The following is a 23,776-nucleotide window of genomic DNA, read 5'->3' as shown; positions in this document are numbered from 1 at the left end:
AGTTTTGTTTACGTTTTCTATTTTACTTATTTCCTTGATAAATATCCGTTATACCTTGAGATATTAAAAGGGATATCGTTGAAACAAATCTCAAATAAGAATAAAATAATACGTATTCGTTATGGAAAATCTCAGAAACATTTGGAAACCCGAACGTAAGTGTATAGTGATCGTATCGATCTCTTTTGTGAAAGGTGCTGAATAACTTGGTGATTACTCATAAGATAAATGTTTATTTTGCAGTATATCGCATTCAATTAGAAGCCCCGAAGCCGCACCGTATAATTTGTGAGACCTGTCCGGATAAGCCCGAGTTTTACGGCAAGGAATACCATGGCATTCTGGGTCACAAAGAAGCTACTTTACGATTACAAAATGAACCGAATGGTGCATATCTTATTAGAAAAGGAAACGATTTTAATGACTTTTACACCTTAACATGGAGGTATGTTTGTTTTCAATAGCTGATTAAAAAAATATAAATGATATATTTTTAAATACTCCTTAATCAACTTTTAGGAATAAATCCATGTAATACTTATTTGAACCAAAATTAACTTATAATAAGTTGATAATGTTTTACAAAGGTAGAACAATAGAAATGCAAATCAAATCTACTTAAATTTTAATTAATTACTAAACTGGAAGTGAAAGTATTTATGACACTATATAATTATTATAACCTACCTACTACTATATATATAATGTAACGATGGTCCCTATTTTGCAGGTTTGATGACAGAATCCATCATTACAAGCTATATTACGATGGCACACACTACCTCAAAGACAAGCGGTACGACTGCATCTATGACCTGGTCGCGGATGGACTCATCACAACACACATGGAGCTTAAAGCTCGACACATCCTGGAGATGATCAACTCTCGGACCAGCTATACAGAGAGCCCTTATGTCACATTGAACAGAAGGAAACTAAACACTTTGCAAAGAAAGCAGCAGTAAGTTTAGTAACATGCTTTACAAATTCTGATATGTATCACTACTTCTTGTGTCACTAAACATCATGTCAGTTATGATTTTTTTCCAAAAGCATATGTAAAAGTTAAAGTTTAAAAGACCAGCCAACATTTTCATTTTCGGAAAGCTTTGCTTACACAGAAACTGAAGAAATAATAGACTAGTTATTCTGATTATAAATATATTAAAGAAATAGAAATATAGGTGGTCAAGCAGATCTTGTCAGTAGAAAAAGGCGGCAAATTTGAAAATTCTAGGCGTGAATCTTCGATCAACACGACAACACGTCGGAAGGGATAGGCCCAAGCGGTATCTTAACTTACAAATCATTCTGCCATTTTTCGCGGGGGGGGGAACGTGCACACAGTCGCACTTCTCACACACGTATAAAATCCAATCTGTAATGACGACACAAATACATAGAAAATGACACCCTACACAGACAAATCTTGCATACCTCGATCTGTTTTTGTGTACGAACGAGTCACAAGTGTCACAACACGCACACTAACACATTTTCGTCAAGAGATGAGGAAGTTAGATTTGTCGCTCGACCGATCCGCAATTTGTACTGAGCGAGAAAAATCAATAAATCCAACAATTTCATGAAACTAAAATATAATAATTGTGTTTAAATGTAATTAAACGTATGATATGTAAAAAAATTATTACATGTGAAATGTAACACCATCTTTTTGTAAATTTGATGTATTCGACCTGTTTTTACAACAAAAAACCGAGCAAATAGGCATTTTTGTGTAGCAGTGTTCACTCGCGCGACTGGATTCGGTCAAGTTTAAAATCCCAGTGCAACTAATTTTATTGCCCGCGCTAGTTCAGTTGATCTTGTACCTCGGCAGAGGGGAAATAGTGCGAATACCGCCTCCCTTCCGTGTTGCTTTAAGGCGTGAAGGAATATCGTCCCATAGACAATTTGAATTTCGCGCCTTTTTCTACTGACAAGATTTGCTTGACCACCTATATTTATGTAATGTTAATTATATTACTTCAATTTCAGAGCAAGCAGACAACTCCCAATAACAACTACAGACAACACAAGCACCTTAGAACTAGACAAGAAGCCTGTATTGGACCTCACACCCTCACTTGAAGACAACCCTCTGCTCAACAAATACTCTAAAAGCCACACCTTTAAGGTCCACACATTCAAAGGCCTGAATTGGTGTGAGCTGTGTGCAAATTTTCTGTGGGGATTCACAGCACAAGGTGTCAAATGTGAAGGTATCACGTCTTTCCTAGTTGTTTACCTGTTCCTGTTGTTACAGTACAAATGTTTCAACCTCATGTTTAACCAAAGGTAATTTTACCTCAACTTTTTAATGGTTACATAACTGGTGCGTATGCTTGGCAACTATTGTATGGTCACACGGAGAAAAGTCCCCTAAGCGACAACAGATTCTAGCCAATTACAAATTAATTCCAGATTGCGGTTTCATAGCCCATTCAAAATGCTCTGAACGCGTCCCAAACCACTGCGTGCCCGACTTGAAGAAGATCCGCGGCGTGTTCGGCATAGATTTGACGACGTTGCTGAACGCGCACTCCAGCACGCTGCCGTTCGTGGTGCGCAAGTGTGTGAGCGAGATAGAAGCCCGGGGCATGGACTCCGAGGGTATATACAGGGTGTCCGGGTTCGCTGACGAGATTGAGGCGTTGAAGATGGCTTTTGACAAAGGTGAGTAACATGTATGTAATGTATACAGTGTAGAAACCAAAGAAATCATCCTGCGCTACATACAGGTAAAAAGTTTTTCAATAGGTACATACAGGTAAAATAATTTTAATTAAATATGGTAATGAGGGTTCAAGCGTAGCCACGGCTTTTTGTCATAGCTCGCTTTTTATGAGAATCAGCACAGGCACTAATAATTATTAATTTATTACGAAAGCGACTTCATTACGAAACAATATCTTTCTCAAATACAGAGCATTTAAAACAATTCATAACTTTTTTCTTGTGTTTTCAGACGGCGAAGCAGCAGACCTGAGTCAATTCAGCAACATTAACGTTGTTGCCGGCACCTTGAAGTTATATCTCCGACTGCTGCCCGTGCCCCTCATCACCTACGACGTGCACCCCAAGTTCGTGCAAGCCACACGTAAGTACACCTTATATATAGTCTGTGCGAAAAGAGTCGTGGAATGTATGGGGCCCGATACATTCCACGACTCTTCTCTTTCCGCACATACTCTAGTAACCACCCTTGTAATGTGCACCCTTTTATACGGAGCAGCTTAAGCCAGTTCATCCTAAGACAAGCCAAATCAAGCGAATCCCAAGTTTGAGTCATGCTTATCCGCTTGAGTACATCATGTATACTCACAGCCGGCACCCGAGTCCCAGAAGTTGGTAACTATTTGAATGTTGGTTGTGATCCTGTTAAAAGCTATATTTCGCTTATGTCATCATCGTCATATCGGCAGGAAAACGTTGGCCATAGATTTAGGTTCTTTACTAACATCAGTCGTGGGCTGCCTTTATCCAATAGTTCTCCGCGATGTTAACCAGATCGTCAGTCCACCTAGTTTGGAGCCTTATCTGGTTGCAAATTCCTATTCGCAATCAACCTTTCTGCTCAGCGGCCATCGGCTCTACGAGCTATGTTGCAACCCACTATCACTTAAACGTTGCAATTCTGTGATCAATGTCACCGACCTAATTTCTAAGTCGATTCGATTCTTTTTCTGTTCGATTTTTTTCTCTAAAATACTTATTTATATTTCCAGAAATGAAGACTCCGTCAGATCAAGTGGGCATGCTGCGGGAGTGTTTGGAACTTCTACCGAAAGCTCACTACAGCTGTCTGCAATACGTGGTGCAACATTTATACAGGTATGATCTGAAACATCTTCACTGCTCTTTGTAAATTGGTATTTTTATACCTGTTATGATGGTGAGAAAAAAGTATATATCCCTCCTGATGGCAAATGGACACCGCAGTGAGCGACTGTAACTCCAGAGGTGGTAAAATAATGTTGCCAACCCTTTTTTATACGCAATCTTTTCTTACTGAAAAATTGTTAATTCTAATGCTTATTTATCTCTGCAGAGTATCCCAAATGTCAGAGGTGAACAAGATGGGGTCGCACAACCTGAGCACCGTGCTAGCCCCCACACTAGTAGCTACACCCCCAGCCGTCACAGACCTGTCCTTCGAGATCCGCGCTCTACAGGCCCTCATCGACTACTGCCCTGCCATCTATTATCAGAACCAGTGAATGTAAGGTTTGACGGACACGAACACATTTCAAACATCCGATACTTACCTTCTGATCTGGCTCGAAGGACCATATTAAAATGAGGTCACTTTCCGCGCGGACTAATTTAACTAATTTATGATTATTGGTTTACAAGTCGATTTGTATATTAATTTAATAATTACTGTCTGATTTTAAATCTTTATTATGATTATATTTATTTGTTATGTATGTATTTAGCATACTTAGTTAATTAAGAAATAAGGTAATATATATTATAAAAGTAAATTAGCGTCTAAAGATTATTAGAACCAAAGGAAATTATGGACAAAATAAGTGTGCAATTCATGTTGTTACAAATCTCATAGAAATTAAGCTACCTAATCTTCCTTTTTAAATTTGTGATACTACACTATTGGTCTTTCAAAAAGATATTCGTTTATGACCATTCCAGGTTGTGTTATAAGTTTAGGTTATAATTATTACTTACACACCGACTTATGTATAAGTGTATCAAATAATATATTATCCTGAAAAACGAGAAATTTTATAAAGACTTATTATACTTAGGTAAATTTGTAATTTGTCAGGCAAATGTCTTTAAGATTAAAAGTCGTCCTTTTATACAACAATCAAAACGCTTGCTATACTATTTTAACATCAACTCGTGACAAAAGACACCTCAAATGTTTACTTAAACAGATATATTATGTCCTATAAAAAGTCCCAAATGCTATCTGTACGTCTACATTTAGGTAGTCTTAAAATTTAAAATCCATCTGGGATCTCACCATGCTGTTATCACAATAGTAACCTGAAAATGCATTTAACCCGAGCGAATGTGTATTCAATACTGATAGAGATAAGATACCTATATAATACACCAATGTATTTAAGTTTAAATTTTTTTATACTTTTTTATATTTATGTAATCACAATATGTACTGATGAACTGAAGTATTAAATAAAAGTATTATTCATCTTACAACACTTTTATTTGTTAATATTATTAATTATCACAGATCATTTTTTCCTCTTCTTCGGTTTGACACACTCATCGTCGCCATTTTGCTGAAATTTCTTTAAATCTGCGCAAAACAGTACCTGCAATAAAATGAAACACAAATAAGTCGTCCTTACCTTTATTCAACCAAATATCAAAACAATGGTGTTATCCACCGTGGAACTTGTACATCTTTATAGGTTGCATTGCAGTTCTTTACTAGGTGAGTAAGTACTTACTAAAATATCAAATGTAATTTATTTTAAGCACGTAAGGCCCACAGATACATAACTTTCAAACTAACATACATACAATAATTAAAATTATTTTGGAGACTCGGTCTTCCTGTACCTGTTCTGTGTAAGGAAGTTTCCCACGGAAACGCTGAAATTCCATATTTAAGTACCCTTACTTATACCACTATTATTGTATACTTTTTACTAGGTACTACAAACAAGCAGTTTCTACGGTGTTACAGAGTACCTACCACATGTAAGGGGGTATGTACAGTACTACTTACATACATATTGCAGAAATTTTAACGGTTTACCTTTTATATGATAAAAACATTTCGAAGACTGCTTACACCTTTGCTTTGTTTGCTGATTTGATACGATCCGGTTCGAAGAACCAAAAGTTGAAAATTGCTCCACCGACAAGAGTTTAGTTTAGCTCACTGGTTTAGCTTAAATATACGATGTACTCGTAAGTGGGTACTTTCCAGTGCGGATCCATTTGTTCGACGCTTGAAATCGGTAGAATATAAAAATACGGGCATATTAAAATGTACCTGAGACACCTGAGTTAGGCCGCCTGAAGGTTTTCCATAATAACGAACGGGTAAATAAAAACGATACCTATATTGTGACGGTAACTAAGATGGCGGCTTTGAAAATTGAAACATCACCATTAGTCCACACAAATTTATTTAAAAAAGTCTCAAGGTCTGAGGTCTTTACGCCCGTATGGTTCGCTTCCGCGGATCGCTGGTACTCCCCTGGCCCTGGCGCTGGTGGTCGGCGCTGACGAAAGGTGGTGGAGGCCCCGGAAACCGAGCTTCACGTCTTCACAGGGGGTAGCCGGCCGGCGAGTAGGGTGTGGCACCTCGTCCTGGGCGCATGGGGGTGAGCCGTCGTGTGCTACTGGGGACGCAGGTCTTGCAACACGACACCAAGAGTTTCAGTCTAATAAACGCACCCTGTGGATAAACGACCCGCATTAGATTGGGCTCCTCCGTACTTGATTGCCGTCGATGATGAGCACCGGGGAATAAGCAAAGCAAGGGGAAACCGCATATAGTTGGTGTAGGTGCTCAAAATCAGAACGGAGTTACAGAAGAAAGAATAAAATACAATAAAAGAGAAAATGTTCCATTACAATATTCTAAAAGAGGGTAGCCGTAAGTAGCATGACGCGGCAGAAGGCTGATGCAATACCTAGCTCGCATTGCGGCACTCTAAACACGAACAAGCATTTAACACTGTAAGCTTAACACACTATTCGATATCGCTAACCACTAAAATGTCTTATAGCTAAAAGCGTTAACGTTTTAAAATGCATTCTTCAAAACTTACCCGTATATGGGGCGCGAACACACTTAATTTAATGTAAGAACATCTCAAAGACAACTAAATATGTAGTTGTGAGACAATACAAAAATCAATCTTTAAATATGGTCGGACGCGACCGGCGCGTGCGTCCCGACACGGAAATAATGTCCGTGCGGGCGCAGCGCGCGTCCGACCTCAATCGTCTCCGCAGGGGGAATGTCGAGACCCGGCGGGCGCTCTGGTTATAAACTCCTATGCAGAAAAAACTGGTCCTGTGAACCAGTCAAGACGTTAAGGCGACGCCTCGCACTAATACCGTTAAGGCGATGCATTACATTCAATATTTTATCAATGTATATTATATTTATAATTATTACCTAAGTTTTTAGTTTTTAAAGCTAAGTTAATATCGTTAATTTACTTAATTATATTGTTTATGTAACACTACGTTACAATATTTATAAAACTTTACAAGCCTTAATTCCCATTATCCCTTTTTTACAAGTACATAATGGTGCCTAATTTAGGGCTTGTAGTGCGTTTATGAATAACGCTATAAGACATTAGGGACATGTTTTGATGGCAAGACCAAGAATAGCTTTCATATATTAATATGATAAAAAAATCTTAGTTGAAAAGGAAAAAAAAATGGTTAGTTAATCACTACGGGGACTAATTTTCGCGCAGTATCTAGTACTAAAGTGGCCCACTGGTTACCAGTCCGCCGAAAGATATCGGCCTGTCAGTTAAACGCAAAAGGTGACAGTTCCAAACAAATGAGCCCCTTAACCTCTGTGTCAAAAATTTGCTATTGAATTAATAACTTTGAAATTGTACATTAAAGTTCAAATCGTCTGAAACGTATACGGGACAAGGCGTTCGACGGGTTAAAAGCAAGGTAAAACTCACAGTATGCGCCCAGCCGGCCAAGTCTCCATACAGCTTCCGGAAGTGATCGCCGATCTCTGCGTACATCTTGTCGGTGACGGACTTCCGGCCGCGCAGGTGCGGCAGGTAGTGCGTCGCGATCTGATACACGTGCGTGTCCACTGGCAGGGCTTCTAGGTGGTGGAGGGACATTAGGCAAATGCAGTCGGCCACCTAAAATAATAAAAAATATATGCACCTTGAGATCCCGTCAATATACACCACCAGCGACCTGCCCCGGCTTCGTACGGGTTACCTTAACAAATTATATAAATAAACTTTCCTCATAATCACTCTATTGATAGGTGAAAACCGCATGAAAATCCGTTCTGTAGTTTTTGAGTTTATCACGAACAAACATACACACAGACAGAGGCGATGGGAAACTTTGTTTTATTTAATTTTACTATCCCTCTATTATACCATTGGTTTAAGAAGCTTCATATAGTTAGTAGGGCTTGGGAAAGCAAAATAATCTTCACAATACAAATCTATGTAATTGAGCGAGCGTGAGACAAGGTCCCCGTCTTAATTTGGGGCTGCCTTTATGTGGCTTTTCTCTCTATTTTTATCTGTTCATATATACACTCCTTATTTACGTATGACCTGTACCGGCTGTTGAGCCACCCTCTGAGGTAAAAAAAATCTGATCTTTAAAACATAAACTTCACATATACCTTAGGTCCAATTCCATGTAGCTTCATAAGCTCGCTCTTGGCATCCTTGTACTTCATCTCCTGGAGGGACTTGAACCATTCCTCTCCCCCCCACTCCACAATCTGTGCAGCCGACTTCTGGATAAATTTGGCTCTGTAGCCAAACCCAAGCTCCCGTAGCTGAGATTCCACCTTTAATAAAAAGGTGAGTGATTATTAAGTCATGAAGTATTAAAAGTTAAGGTGAGATGGGGTAAGTTGAATATCGGGCACAGAAGAAAGCTTTTTGGAATTGTCATGGTGTTTGTGTTGTCTAAGCAAAATAAACCTAGTTACTCCATCTCACTTTATCTGTAACACTACATATTTCTATATACAGCAGAGCCTTGTTGATTCCGATCCTCAATCCTGCTAAATGGGGTTAGCTTGGTTTTGTTTTATTTTATTTTTATTTTCATTGTGTTTTCCCTGGTTGCCCTGAAAACCAGCGGCCATGGCGTTGTATCTTAGGCATATGCTGAGTGGCATCCATTTTGGTGTTAAAATATATTAGAATAAGATGTATTATAGGTAAAGTTTTATGTTTACACCAAATAAAGTTTTTCTATTTCTATCAACATAGACAAGGCATATGTATATTTTTACTGCTAAATATGTAGATTCTTCAGTTATCACGGCTAACACCCTAATCTAGACCCTATGCTACCCCGTCACAGTGTTAACTGTCCCAATTACTCACGTATATGCCAGGTATCTTAGAAAAGACTATATGTTTTTGACCAACTCCAAGGGCGAGCAGTGATTTTGATGAATTAAACAGGTGGCATAAGTTACCTTTGGCTCACACAGCTTTTCAACTTCAGGGAAAGCATAGTATATGGTGCCTTCATGGGTGCAGATTTCTTCTCCATAGTTAGAGCATAACTTTTCAACCATGCTTGATATCCTGCAATAATAGACACAACTACTGGTTAATTAAACATGTGCGTGTGTGTGAAAACTTATCTTTCTACACAAAATTGTGTCTATAATAAAATTAAACAAAATATATAAGTACTATAATATTACATTGATAAAGTAATTAAATATGGATTAATGGCAGGAAGATATGCATAGTGTTTCAACTATTTACAGCTTTCTGTTTCATTGTTAACTCTTCCCCTGTCTTTCCCGTTTTTGGTTGTTTAGTAGAATGCATTGATTTAAAAAATAACAGAAAATTTTAATAATGAATCCCAAAATTAAAGCACTTTAAGGTATAAAGAGTACCTTAAAGTGCTTTACTAGTACTTACTAATAAAAAAAAAATATCACATGTGCAATTGTACATACCTTGATATGTGGTTATTCTGGCTGCAAATAAACGAAAAGAGGTTCTCCACAGGCTCCTGCGCCAGCATCCTGATGCCGTAGAACTGCTGCCCGGCCGTTTTAAACAACTCGTCGCTTTCTGACCACTTCTTGTAATAACTACCCAAATCCACTTCCAAGCGAAAATACTTATCAATCAAACTCGTAAATAAACCGCTTTCATTTACATCCGCTTTGTTATTAACTTGTTTTGCTTTATTTTTAGTAGATTTATTCAGCAAGGAACCCAAGACTTGGTAATGTAAGCAATCATCTTTTTGACGCAATTTCCACAATGTTTTCGAGAAAATCCCGATCCATTCATCATTTTCTTGGTTATATGTCCATCTACAACAAGATAATTTAGTAAAAAAATAGTATTTCACAAGGTTAAACTTCATTTAAACTGATATCCTTTTACCTGAAGCTTTGTCCTCCATTGAGAGTTCCGATCAATTGAACCTCTCGATGTTTACACTTAACTTGGTTCCAAGACATTTAGTTTAGTAATTATTTAAATGACTATTTAGTAAAGTGAGGTATTTCATTTAAAAACAATGAATATTGAATTGAATGCCCTGAAACCGCGCGTAAAAATATGTTGATTATTTTATGTCAAATGTCACTGTCAGTGACAAAGCGATGGGCGAGTCGAGTTATCTGATTCGAATAATTCGAATCAGCCTACAGATGAGTTAATTCGAATCAAGACTATGGGCAATTCGAATCAACTCGACCACTAGCAGGCCTATGGAACTCTCCGCGCGAGCTCGGATTTATACCTACGATTCTGTTCCCGTTCACGGTAGAAAAGCAAGCCAGTTGGTTGCCACACGCGCTCACGTACGCACGTTACCGCGCGCCGCACTGACAATTTTTACGATAGTTACAAGCTACGTAGGTACTATTGAATTACTTTAATTAAACATGTAGTGTTTATTACGACAAATGTACCTATAGTTAGATATCTATTTGAAATAGGTAGGTAGCTAACTTGGTAAATGATCATTTTATCGACAGTAAGATCTTAATTTTACACCGGAAAATAGGTACTCATGTATGCTCTGGTTATCTTATAATGAATTACATGTAAGTAATCATGGGTTCTCTATTATTTTTCTTTATTGTGTAACATTAATCTATATCTGGTTTTAAATTACACGAAGTTTTATTAAAACTAATTCTTGCTGGGTTCATTGCGTGGTTTATAAAACGGCGTAAACTCTGCGGTCACTGCAGGGACATATGACCTTTTAAAATGAGTATTTCGCAAACACTAACCTAACGCATAAACGGAATATTATAAATTATTGCAACTTAACTTGCTTAAATGTAGTTATTTAACGCTATGCTGTTATATACTTTATGGCAAATTCTAATGATAGATTGATCAATCGAATTAGACACCGGTCTTCACACGTATTAAAATTTCTAAGCGTCGCGTCGGCAACCCTAGCGTTGTTCCGGTGCGCGCGGTGCGGGGAGCGGCGCGCTGAAGGTCAGTCCATTGTATTTTTGTGTAGGTATCAAAACGGTAGGTATTTGCGTTTTCTTTGAGAGATAAGTATCTGTTGGTAAGAACTATTATATAATCTGTGCCACTAGCTAACTCGGCGAACAACTCGTCGAGCCGAGTCAACGCTATCACACTGCTACTAAGGCCATTCAAAAATAAACCTTAATAATGTAGCCCGAAGGCTCTTTTTACAACAACTGCCGCTCGATTAGCCGTCTCAACTCGAGTTGGTACTATGACCATTCAAAAATAAACCTTAATTCCGTGACCCGAAGGTTCATTTTACAACAACTGCCGCTTGATTCGCCATTCCAAGTATCCCAACTCGAGTTCACTGCTAGTATGGCCATTCAAAAATAAACCTTAATTCCGTGCACTGAAGGTTCTTTTTACAACAACTGCCGCGTAACTCGCCGTCTCAACTCGCTCCGCGCCTGTGCCTGTGACCTTGTCGCGAACCACGCGAATCGTCGAGTCGAGTCAACTCGATTTTGAATTCGAATCAGCGGCCGAATCAATTCGAATGATTCGAATTGAAAAAAAGTGGACTCGTCACATCGCTAAGTGACATTAGTGGCTGTCAAACTTACGGCTTACGTTCAAATTATTTTAGGCTAGCAATACTTAATTAAAAGGCCATTCACATGGACCACGACCTCATATCTCTTTCTCGCTCTCACTTCTGGGTGCGGCGTACCAACTGTACGAAGGTCGCGGTGCGGTAGTCTGTTATGGCTTTAACACATTGCAGCTCCACCGTCGTTGTCATAGCTTTCTGGAGGCCATACATACAGGCAAAGAGTAGTATAATATAATTATATACAGGTCATATATATGAACTGGTGAAGTGAGAACCTAATATGTAAGTAGCGATTTTAGTCTAAAAAAATTGCTGCCCTTCCGCTGCCTCTTGTTCTTAAAGAACTGGAACATGGACCGCGATTTCTAAGTTTTAATATGAAGCACGTGTAGGTACTTAGTACTCAAAAATAAAACAAAACAAGTAAGGGAAATAAGATGATTTTATTACCTAAAAGCGGCCAAGTGCGAGTCGGACTCGCCCATGAAGGGTTCCGTATTTAGGGGATTTATGACTTATTAAAAAAAAACTACTTACTAGATCTCGTTCAAACCAATTTTCGGTGGATGATTGCATGGTAATGTACATCATAATATTTTTTTTAGTTTTATCATTATCTTATTTTAGAAGTTACAGGGGGGGACACACATTTTACCACTTTGGAAGTGTCTCTCGCGCAAACTATTCAGTTTAGAAAAAAAATATATTAGTAACCTCAATATAATTTTTGAATACCTATCCAAAGATACCCCACACGTATGGGTTTGATGAAAAAAAAATTGAGTTTCAGTGAACCCTCAAAATTTATTGTTTTTTTTTCTATTTTTGTGTGAAAATCTTAATGCGGTTCACAGAATACATCTACTTACCAAGTTTCAACAGTATAGTTCTTATAGTTTCGGAAAAAAGTAGACTGTGACATACGGACGGACAGACAGACATGACGAATCCATAAGGGTTCCGTTTTTTGCCATTTGGCTACGGAACCCTAAAAAGTGTTCTTAAGCACTAATTATAGCTAAGCTAACAGTCAATTTCAAAATCACTAATATCACTATCAAAATTTATTACTTATGATATTTTTAATCCAATCTATAAACTTCGCTGCATCAGTGAAAATAATGTATTCGTTCAGGTTGCATGTAGATTCCCCGTTTTCTGGTCGAAGCGACAGTGAGACCACGCCGCGGAGGCGCCAGCGACCTCCGTCCAGAATATACAACCCTCCGCCGGAGTCCCCTAAACAAGGACCAGCGCCATTACGATCACCTGTATAACAAGAATAAAGTTTTTTAAATCCCACAACATCTATAACCTCCATGTTGGAACCGAAGAAATCATTTATTACCGCTAGGTTCATGAAGGACTTCAATACTTATATATTTTTTCGGCTTATAATTGTACTAACTTTTGCCCGCGACTTCGTCCACATGGAGTTGTAATTTGGGTAGCTTATTTTTGATCCAATCTGTTTTTTATCGATTCCCCATACTCGTAGAAACTTCCACCCCCTTTTCACCCCCTTAAAGGATGACTTCTGGGATAAAAACTACCCTATGTCCTTCCCCGGGACTCAAACTAACTCTATACCAAATTTCAACTAAATCGGTTCAGCGGTTTAAGCGTGAAGAGGTAACAGACAGACAGACACACTTTCGCATTTATAATATTAGTAACCCACCTCCGCAGAACGTGCGGTCGCTCGTGAAAACGTGGAAGTCAGGCCTGCTGGCCCGACACATGCTGGTGGTGACGACGGGTATCCGCACCATGCGGGGTTCACCTTTGCTGCCTGGACCTAGTTCGCTGGCCCCCCAACCAGCTACCTATAAACGACAAATCGACACGACAGTTCTATTTTAATATTCTTTCTATTAGAAGTTTCCTCTAGAAAGTTATGTTGGAAATAGAATTGAAAGTATGAGAGTAGACAAGGAAGTCGGGTAGGTATAGTTTAACGACTCCTACGTGAAGTCGCGGATGAAGCAGCGGTCAGGAATGATTAGGAGCAAGTATTAAAATATACACAAGGAACTAGGATATGTATGAACGGATCTCTATTGTTTCCCAAATAGTTTTAAGTCATAATGTATTGTTTGCCAGCATTTTCCTTAGTCATAATTCATTTGGTTCAGAAACGCGTCACTTTTCAGGATTGCCATAAAACAAATCTAACCTAACCTAGCCTATCTATAGGATAACCTTACGAAAATCCTGAAAAATTAACGGTTTCATTTTTATGACTAATTATAATATGACAAACAATACATTATGACTTAAAATTTTATGGGAAACAAAGGGACCCGTAGGAACATACCACTCCTGAAGATCCCACTATTCTGTTGAGATCGTTGTTCCCATTCCAGAGACACGCCGGCCTGATGTTGTTGTTGAACTCCACGCTTTTATCAAAAGTGAGCACTAGAATATCATCTGTGAAGAAACAAAACAATTCATTTTTAAACCATTGTTATTGATAAATAAATTACGGAAATGAAAGTTAACGGCCCTTTGCCCAGTATAATGACACTTGATAGAACAAAGAAAACTGTTAAATCGGGCCATTTTAATCGATTGTAATTCCGACAACCTTAATAGCTTTCACTACTAATGTACGAGCACTGTACGAGGAATACTTGCTTTGATAGGTTATGGGCCCAGCACAGTGCGTACTCTAAAAATTTCTTGTACAACTTACTTGAATACGTCGTAGAATTGAACTCTTCATGGATGGTGGCAGATTCCAAAGTCCTGGTGACGATGATATCGTCACCCCAGTCCTCCAAGTTATGCACGCCGACTTTGACTACGATATCCTTGATTGAGGTCAGCGTACTTCTTTGCTGCACGCAATGGGCAGCTGAAATTATTAAAAAAACAATCAACATAAGAAAATTCCAATCAATCAAATGTGGTTGTCCTAGCGTATTATACTTTGGAATACTACAACGTAGCTATTAGACTAGATTAAACAATTTAATAAACTATTTATAATATACATGTTGTGATGAGTCACACGTATTATTAGCTGCTGATACCTACTTGGAAAAACGTGAGAAGACACGGAATCTTAATAACAAATAGAACTTGCAAACATGTTTTTAAATACCGTGATGATATTGAATTCCTCTATAAATGCGAAAGTAACTCTGTCTGTCTGTCTGTCTTCTGTTAGCTCTTCGCTTAAACCGCTGAACCGAATTAGATTAGATGAACATTAGTATGGAGATAGTTTAAGACCCGAGGATAATAGGTGTCTTACATAGGATAATTTTTATCAATCACTAATATCATTATCGTCATATGCAGGCAAAGTCAAGCGCAGAGGCTAGTCATCATACAGTTAATAAAGGGGACACTGAACGAATACCGAGGAAAGTGGGAATCGCAATTATTTAATTATGATCAGATCCCTTTATCATTGGATCAATTGTACTATAAATTCGCCTTTAGTTTATAACTTCACCTACTTAAATGAAAATTTAATCAATCAAAATATTTCGGGGTTTGTTTATAGAGCTCTCCAAAGAGCGAGTCAAACGTCGGCAATACATGTAGATTTTCTAGCACTTTTTACATCTACATGGGCGCCGGCCACTTTTTGTAGGAAAGCTGGTCTGCCACAAAAAGTTGCCGAATTGCTCATACTTGTATTACATTGAGATGACTATCAGGCCGCATAATTTGCTACCTGTTTAAAATAAATCTATGTTACTCTGCCAGCCTATTATGGATAGCTTTATCCATCTTTATCCACGTGATAAAATAACTGTCACTGTTTAACACCGTGGGAAAGAAAGTGACGGACACCGTTTTATCACGCTGTCACGTAGACAAGAACGACCATCATATCCGTACTGACCAGACACAACATGTCGATCGGACACCAGCGTCCCAGAGCAGGCGAACGTGAGGCTGCCTTCCGTTCGCTTATACATGGCGACCAGCCACGGCCAGTCCCCTCGCGTGTAGCCAGTGCCGTGGAAGACGAGGGGCACGTGCTCGTTGCCTCCCGCGACCACGCCGCACTCAGAGCTGAAGGAGGGGGTTCGCGAAGGCGTTGGTGGACTGGAAAAGAATATTAGGATTTAAATTTGATTTTATTTTATTCAGATTAGGCCGGACTTAAGTAGGCAAGTATTTTATTTACTCTACACCATCTTTCAAAGCCTCTCTTTAAATAAACTTTGCCATCTTGAAAACAAATCGTTGACCTTAGAAACGACTCTTACCATAAAACATGACCCATTCAGCGTAATTAACATAACAAAAAAAATAATTAATGATACAAAAATTTTTAGACTTCTAAATATATAAAAACACATTAAGTATCCTGATACATTATCCCGCCCGCCGCCGCAACCGCTGCAGGGGACCATCGAGTGCGCTGACTTCTGGCCGAAGGGTGTAGTGATTCGGAAGTTCCGGGGCAAACTGCCGAATCCGACACAAGACCAGACAATTCAACGGAGCCACGCCGTCTTGTCGCCTAAATAGTGTTTAGTTTTTATGTTTAAAAATGTATATATTATAAACTTTTAAATGTTTTAAAAAAATATTCTAAAGACTAATTAGTGCAGGCGTAGCTGATTCAACTTACTAAATAGTTTGAGGAGGGGTTGTCAATGTCGGTCTTCTAGTAGTTGTGGTGTGGTGTGGTAATTCTAATAAGTCCCCGTCTGGTGGTGGTGGCGGAAGAGTTGTTGACGTAGGTTTTCTAGTAGTTGTGGTGTGGAGTGGTAATTCCAATAGATAGTACTCATCTTCTGGTGGTGGGGGTGGAGTTGTCGGTCTTCTAGTAGTTGTGATGGTGTCGAGTGGTAACTCTAATAGATAATACTCATCTCCTGGTGGTGGGGGCGGAGCTGGCCGTTGAGTCTGCGGCTGCTTGTGTGGACGTTGGTTTCCTGGATAGACATTTCACTTTAATAAACAAATTAATATTGCCGAACGGAATATTTAGCGCCGATTAATATTATGAAATGAAGAAGCTTATTACACTACGCGATCTCTCGGTCCTGAACCCTGCGTGTCCCTACCCTAAGTTAATTTAGGATAAGGAATCTCTGCAATGCAACTGTGTACCAACCTAAAGTAAAACGCTTTTAAATGAAGACGATGAAGCTAAGAAATCTAGCAATTGATCACGGTCCTTCGAACCGGATGTCAATAAGTGACCTAACCTAAGTGACCTAGTGGTAGGTACCCTTAGGTACTTACAGAGATGTGATTAGTGATTATGTGGGTATGTCGTAATTGTCGCACCAATGCTTAGTTAAGTAATACTTACCGTCATTCCAAGTGCCGGTACGATCACCATCCACGTTAATTGAGAAGACGTCTGCGTCCGGTGATGATGAGATAAGTTGTATAGCGCCCGGATTCCCTCCCCCTCGTAGATTCAGCTTGTGCTGTAGACTGATTGTGCTCACGTATAAATCAGGCCGGGCCACATCTGGAATAATATTATACTATTAATCCAAATGCAAGCATGCTTAAAAATTCGACGGTCTGTATAAGTTCGATCTAGTATTGTGCGTTAAGTTAGGTTAGGCTTAAGTAGAATCTTAAGTAGCCTTCTTGAATCGATCGTTCGCTAGATGACTTGAGCTGCATTAAATTCTGCAGTTACATTAAAATTATTAAGTAAAGGGCTATGATGGCCGTCTCTTTATCATTTGTTGCAGTTGATGCAGCGGTATCATGGTCATGTTTTTATCACCTGTCATGCCATGCGTCACTTTCGCACTTACATACTTGTTAGAACGTGACAGGCATGGTGACAAATGATAAAGAGACAGTCATCATAGCCCTTTACTTAATAATTTTAATGTAGCTGCGTGTATAATAATTTTGGCATTACCTCCACGACCGTAGCATAACACATCGCCGTTGACGACGAGGTAGGTCAGCTTCGGCAATGGTCTGGTGACGGGGAAATCTACTCGGTAGTATATGGGGGAATCTTGACTGAATTGTGTCCCTGGGCTTTTAATTGGCTGTAGGCGGCCTGGATAATTCTGAAAAAAGCAATAAATATGGTTTTCTAAAAAGGACGCTGATGACGCTGGAGTAAATAAAGGCAAATAAGGTGTCGGTTGCATCGGTCCGGACCCGGGCCGTTCTAGCGTGGTCAATTCCCGTATACTTTATATTGCTATCTCTTTTTTTACCGAATATCTGTATCCCGATTACTTGTGTTGTGCAATAGCGTGATTAAATTCAATTAATTAATACTACCTACCTATTAAGTTAATCCGAACCAAAGAGAATGAAGTAGGTTAAGTAGGTAGACATAGTCTCTTCATATACAGGTTTTAACTTAAACAACTATTATCGTCGCCGGAACCTGTCTTTGTCCGAACTGACAAATGGTGGATTTACTATGATAATAAACGTCCCGTATTGTATAATGCAGTAAGTAGGTATAAAGCACAGTTTATTTTTACTCCGAAGTTCCTCGAGCCATCTCGAGCCGAAGTGCAATACATCAATCACACGCTGCTACTGTGCGGATCCACCGAGCCCTTTCAATAGTGTTGATCTACTATACGCAGACCATACGTATGTACTGTATACTGTATAGTCATAAGCAAAATATACATGTATACCTGTTTTATGACATTCCGAACACAAGATGTACGATATCGTAATAAAATAACTAATATGATGCAGGTTCGTTATTATTAATGATGTGGTTCTTTGATTTGGTAAACAGGTTATTTATCTTTTTTGGTCAAATGTGTCGCGGAATTTTCCATAATACTACTTCCACCGAAAATACCCTAATACAAATGATAACCTGCAAATTTGCTAATTTTACGTTAGATTAGTATTTTACCGATATTTCATGGATGGACAAGAAGAGGACAAGAATCGTAAAAAAAATATCACGGCTTTAAAATGTAGAGTCGCGTACTTACGGGGATATATTTTCGGCTATTGGTGCGATTACTTGCGAATCTCCATCATGTCATAATTATTTAGGGATTAGCTTTGGAATTAAAGTGATATTGTTTTTAAGACGAAACAGGAGCTGAGATTTAAATATTTTAGGTAAATATACTCGTCTCGCTAACGGAAGCGGCTCCTAAAACTAGTGCGATAAGGACAAGGCCAAAAATCCTGCGTAAAAATCTCAAAAATCGAGGTTTCGTACTCGACTGTTTCCTCCTCCAAAACTTAACCATAACTTAACAAATTTGGAAATCTAAATGATTATGAAATTATCTGTGTCGGACCGTTTTGCTTTATTGACTAATTGATTTCAGTTTTGAATACCACGACTCTAATTGCGGCATAGTCAATTAGGCCATTTTGGCCATTTTTGAAGGGCTCTAGCGCCTTTAAGAACAAAAATATCAAAAACAGCAAAACGGTCCGACACAGATATTGACAATATTAATCTGTGTAGAAAAAAATCATTGCTCTAGCTTCAAAACCCACGGAGGAAACAGTCGAGTACGTTTGTATGGAGAAATGACCACTCCTGTTGCCTCTTAAACGGTTTTATTTAGTTTGACCCCGTATATATCTTTGTATATATGGACCATCAAATCTTGCAATCGATTTTTCGGCCACATCTAGTTAACCGATTTTGATGAAATTTGGTATGCGTATCAATCAAGTCCCCGTGACAATGACTTTTTATGATATTTTTTTTCTACTAATATTTTCTGAAGATAGCTCGCTAGAAAATGGAGTCTAAGGTTTAACATGTGAGGTGGGTCATCTTTTGCCTCACTATATGTTGACACGCTCCCGATACTGAGGGCCTACCGCGATAACCGAAATTCGCAAATTGCGAGCATCGACTTTGAGCAAGGTACAGGGCGCTTTTAGCCATGCCAACCATGCTCAAAGTTACCTAGCATGCCCTACTTTCAGTTTTGCCAATTTTAACAAACATGTCAAGATCTTAATACATAGGTAATTAGTATAAAGTTAATTGATTCCACTCATATATCACGACAATTAAGCCGTTTCTATTTAAGTTATATTATATACATGAAAGTGTGTTAGCGTATGCTATAGACTTACCTATATGTGTATGAATTAAGTACAATAAATGCAATTCAATACAATTTACTTAGTTAACTTTCGTAACACAATGGAATCAATTAGCTTAAGACTTATTAAAGATCCTTAACTATGCTTAACTACGTACGCTTTTTTCGCAATTCACCCATTTGGAACAACTCTGACTGAATAACAAAGCAATTTGATTTGACCTCTGTTCGTCTCGGCCACTCTCGACTAATATTAATTAGTCGAGATGACGTTTTATCTTATCTTATCTTATACCTTTAAACGAGCAATTCTTGTATATTTATTTATATATATATTTCGGGGATCTCGGGAACGACTCTAACGATTATTTGCTATATGGGGGTTTTCGGGGGCGAAAAATGGATCTAGCTTGGTTTTATCTCTGGGAAAAAACGTATTTTTGGGTTTTTTATGTTTTCCGAGCAAAGCTCGGTCTCCCAGATATTTCGAAATTACCTAAGTGGCAATTGTAGACAATAATTTTAACAAATGTCGCATGTTACTTGAAAATACATTGAGTTATTTATTACTACCAAACAATGAAATTGTCGCAATCGCAACGTGAACCACGCGACTAAAAGGTTGTAAGCGTCGTGAAATTCATGGCGCTTACGCGTTTAGGTCGCGAGATTCACGCACCGCTTCCATGGTTTGTTGTTTGTTGTCGACCGACAACAACTCATGGCGAAAATACTGATTCTCTGTGCCGGTTCTACGTATACTTAGTCATTATTAAATAATATAGTTTAATGTGAAAATAAAGCTGCGTCTAGTTTATCTCTGAATTAAAAGAAAACTAACTATAGGGACTAAGTAGGGACTATGATTACTTACCTAGTTATTTTTGTTAATAGTAAACAAAGTCAACTCACTTATGTCGTTTAAAATTTATTAACTAAATATTCGGTTGGGTCTTCTAGAATTATTGAGTAGGTACCTTTAATAACAGGTTTTGGACACTACCTATAACATATTATGTATTTGGGTCAATTTCTGAACACGATTTTTTTTCTGTCCGTGATGAAAATCGCGGGTTAGCGTCAGATAATCCTTACCATTTTTTTTTACATAAAGAAGTCACACTTTCACACCGAGTTCCATATGAATTCACTGATTAGTTGGTTTTTAGAGTACACATAAAAATACCTAAAGGCTCAAATTACTACTCCCGTGCCCTGTCCGGAATCTACTTTTGAGCATAATGAAAAATCCTACGAAAAATTCTACATTAGTATCACTAATTTAGTGTCAAATACTTAAACTAGATGATATTTACTATCACTGAGCACATATACTATTAACTTCATTGTGGTAAATAACTTGTGATCGATGTTTAAATTTTGTCCGAGCGCGCGAGTAAAATTTCGTCGGCAAAACTCAAAGGGCTCTGACAGCCGACGTTTGTATTTGAACCGCCTCGTGTCCCGCCTCACCTGTACTGGCAGTATTCGGCTGTCTCTCAAAGCAAGCGGATGTAAGTCAAGCCGCGGCGTGTTCGAGCAAATCGCGTAAGTATTTCGGAATCCGGGTGGGCGACAATATTTTTCTAATTTCGATGCCCCTTATAAATTTTATTTTCCACATAGCTTTTCAATGACAATTGTCATATTTAGGAGCCCTTTATGTATCTTTATGTAAGCGATAACATAACAGTTTGGTCAAACACGATTTAAATTTTTGGCGAATTTTTTTATTACGAATTCTAATTTCCGTCCCCTAATTCCCATAGCAAATTTACCTAAAACAGCTGATTAAGTGGCACGGGAATTAGAAAGTATTACATATATTGTCAACAAATCTTTTATTCCGGCACTGTAAGTTAATTGGCAATGTTTACGTCATATTATTATTACATATATATATTGGCATTGAATATATATTATATGTAATAATAATACGACGTATATCTGTCTATTTTACATTTAAGGAAATCTTAAAGAATGCACAAAAATCTGTGAATAGTTTTTTAGTATAAGTACTATAGTACATACAGGATGGACCCGAATAACCCGGGCAATTTTAATACGTAAGGTAAGGTGGGGTAAGACGACACCGGGGTAAGACTATCACTTGTATGGAATCCTTCTACTGTTAGTCTTACCCCACCTTACCTTATTCATTGATCATATTATAACATTAAAATATTATATAAACATAAAACTATTTCTGGAATTATTACATATTATAATACCTGTACCTAAGGTTACATGAAACAAAATGAATCACATTTGCAATGTTTTGTTTTTGTAAATTTGACAGCTGACAGCGTATGCCGTATAAAGTTTAAATATCTGGGAGACCGAGCTTTGCTTGGAAAACATATACCTACCTACCTAAAAACTCAAAAATGCGCGTTTTTCCAGAGATAACACCTACCTAGATCGATTTTTCACTCCAGAAAACCCTCATATATGATCAAATTTCATCGAAATCGTTAGAGCCGTTTCCGAGATCCCCGAAATATATACAAGAATTGCTCGTTTAATAGATTAGTTGTTATAAATTAAACCGTAATACTATTAGATACCTTATTAGGGTTCCGTAGCCAAATGGCAAAAAACGGAACCCTTATGGATCCGTCATGTCTGTCTGTCTGTGATAGTCTTACCCCGGTGATAGTCTTACCCCACCTTACCTCATATGTGGTTAAACAATTTTTTGTGTTATGAATTTATGAAGGCAGCATATTCGATTTCTTCAGATTAACTTACACAATAACTTCTTCTCTCTGTGCCCCTATTTATATCTTAGTATCATTTCCTATACGGCCATATACCAGATCATACACCTTGTACCTATCTACATGCAGATACATAATGACACTTTTTAATGAATAGTTTTGTATGTAAGGCGGACATGTTTACGCTACTACTCAAAGTATTGTTTTGAAATATGTATATTTTACTAAGAAAGAGAGATTAGTTGCCATTAAAATCAAGGAAACGATTAGTCAAATACGTAGTTTTTAGTGTATCATACTTTCGTAGATTTGTCGTCCGAAACTAAAATTAAAGAAGATATTATGTTCGATGCCGCTTCAGTATGGTTGAAGTATATTATTGTAGATTAAAATATACATAAATAATAGTTTTAACTACCAAAATAAGCTAAGAAAACAATTCCTGTGCCATGTTCTAATTTCCGTGCTAGTAAAATCTAATTCCCATGGACACACTAATTCCCGTGCCCTGACCAAAATTTTAAATTGAAATAACTTTTATAGTTTTATGAATTTTTTTACCCCATAAGAAAATTAATGTTTATTATATTTTTTATCAAATTATCAGCATAATTTTTTTTGTGTAATGTTGGTATTTCAAAATTCCATGGGAATTAGACAAAAATGCTCGTTTGGTGAAATTGACCCATTTGCCTTAGCAACTCACCGAAATAAGTCTAGCTGCTATCGTAAAATTAACTACAACACGTATGGTAGACACAGGTCCATGAGGCTGCAGGTGTATCACTCCGTACACTCCATCTCCGTCACTTTGATACTCAAAAGTCCCTGGGCACGGGGAGTCCACATACTGACTAATTACTGGCAAGTAATTTGTATAAGTTAAGACAACTAAAACACTATAAAGTAATCGGCACATTATCACAGAATCGTTTATTCGTTAACGATACTCATTTTTGAATTACTAATATCACGCGTGTGGTCATGGCTCGCCGCGGCTTGCCACTGAATTGAATCTGAACGGGTGCCTTAGCCTTTGGCTAGATCTTGATGCCAATCGTTTGCGCTATACGACAGCGAAATGCTGTCTGTCTCTCTATCGTACTAATATGTAAGAGTGATACTGGTATAGAGAGATTAGAGAGACAGAAAGCGTTTCGTTGTCGTAGCGCAAACGATTGGCATCTTGGCTTGGCCCTTGGCCGGTTGTACTAATGAAGTATATATCAATGCGTGAGCTTACCCTTTGACCAATTTACTAGCTAA

General features: G+C 38.1%; 3 protein-coding genes across 3 annotated transcripts; 1 reads left to right on the top strand and 2 right to left on the bottom strand.

Annotated features, from left to right (window-relative positions):
- LOC134657237 (beta-chimaerin) lies at positions 1 to 4,239 on the top strand. Its single transcript, XM_063512809.1, has 8 exons — positions 1 to 155; positions 244 to 445; positions 731 to 961; positions 1,999 to 2,222; positions 2,425 to 2,676; positions 2,969 to 3,100; positions 3,729 to 3,834; positions 4,052 to 4,239. Exons 1-8 carry the CDS (start codon positions 122 to 124, stop codon positions 4,218 to 4,220), a joined length of 1,350 nt encoding a protein of 449 aa, XP_063368879.1. The 5' UTR covers positions 1 to 121; the 3' UTR covers positions 4,221 to 4,239.
- An 854-nt stretch (positions 4,240 to 5,093) lies between these two features.
- On the bottom strand, positions 5,094 to 10,241 carry LOC134657313 (N-glycosylase/DNA lyase). The gene is made up of 6 exons (XM_063512887.1): positions 10,107 to 10,241; positions 9,668 to 10,033; positions 9,170 to 9,281; positions 8,357 to 8,527; positions 7,662 to 7,853; positions 5,094 to 5,303 (listed from the first exon to the last, which is right to left on the bottom strand). The coding sequence occupies exons 1-6, from the start codon at positions 10,181 to 10,183 to the stop codon at positions 5,223 to 5,225; spliced, it is 999 nt and encodes a 332-aa protein (XP_063368957.1). The 5' UTR covers positions 10,184 to 10,241; the 3' UTR covers positions 5,094 to 5,222.
- Positions 10,242 to 12,829: 2,588 nt separating this feature from the next.
- LOC134657122 (serine protease gd-like) lies at positions 12,830 to 23,487 on the bottom strand. Its single transcript, XM_063512675.1, has 9 exons — positions 23,217 to 23,487; positions 17,645 to 17,801; positions 17,072 to 17,236; positions 16,382 to 16,688; positions 15,644 to 15,849; positions 14,480 to 14,641; positions 14,099 to 14,214; positions 13,463 to 13,607; positions 12,830 to 13,050 (listed from the first exon to the last, which is right to left on the bottom strand). Exons 1-9 carry the CDS (start codon positions 23,427 to 23,429, stop codon positions 12,839 to 12,841), a joined length of 1,683 nt encoding a protein of 560 aa, XP_063368745.1. The 5' UTR covers positions 23,430 to 23,487; the 3' UTR covers positions 12,830 to 12,838.
- Positions 23,488 to 23,776: the final 289 nt, after the last annotated feature.

This window comes from Cydia amplana, chromosome 19, assembly GCF_948474715.1.
Source record: "Cydia amplana chromosome 19, ilCydAmpl1.1, whole genome shotgun sequence".
Taxonomy (NCBI): Eukaryota; Metazoa; Arthropoda; class Insecta; order Lepidoptera; family Tortricidae; genus Cydia; species Cydia amplana.
Note: the sequence above shows the minus strand (reverse complement) of the source record. Positions and strands in the feature narration are given on the sequence as shown.

What these genes read in the sequence shown, in the direction of transcription:
- LOC134657122 (XM_063512675.1), bottom strand. Translation starts at nt 23,429, where the DNA reads ATGTGCCGATTACTTTATAGTGTTTTAGTTGTCTTAACTTATACAAAT. An exon ending in CGATCGACATGTTGTGTCTG is followed by an intron (nt 14,642 to 15,643) that starts GTCAGTACGGAT and finishes TAATAATTTCAG; the next exon opens with CTGCCCATTGCGTGCAGCAA. An exon ending in CAATTCTACGACGTATTCAA is followed by an intron (nt 14,215 to 14,479) that starts GTAAGTTGTACA and finishes GTTTCTTCACAG; the next exon opens with ATGATATTCTAGTGCTCACT.
- LOC134657237 (XM_063512809.1), top strand. Translation starts at nt 122, where the DNA reads ATGGAAAATCTCAGAAACATTTGGAAACCCGAAC. An exon ending in TTTTACACCTTAACATGGAG is followed by an intron (nt 446 to 730) that starts GTATGTTTGTTT and finishes CCTATTTTGCAG; the next exon opens with GTTTGATGACAGAATCCATC. An exon ending in GTGGTGCAACATTTATACAG is followed by an intron (nt 3,835 to 4,051) that starts GTATGATCTGAA and finishes TTATCTCTGCAG; the next exon opens with AGTATCCCAAATGTCAGAGG.
- LOC134657313 (XM_063512887.1), bottom strand. Translation starts at nt 10,183, where the DNA reads ATGTCTTGGAACCAAGTTAAGTGTAAACATCGAGAGGTTCAATTGATC. An exon ending in AATGGAGGACAAAGCTTCAG is followed by an intron (nt 10,034 to 10,106) that starts GTAAAAGGATAT and finishes ATCTTGTTGTAG; the next exon opens with ATGGACATATAACCAAGAAA. An exon ending in CAGAATAACCACATATCAAG is followed by an intron (nt 9,282 to 9,667) that starts GTATGTACAATT and finishes CTATTATTGCAG; the next exon opens with GATATCAAGCATGGTTGAAA.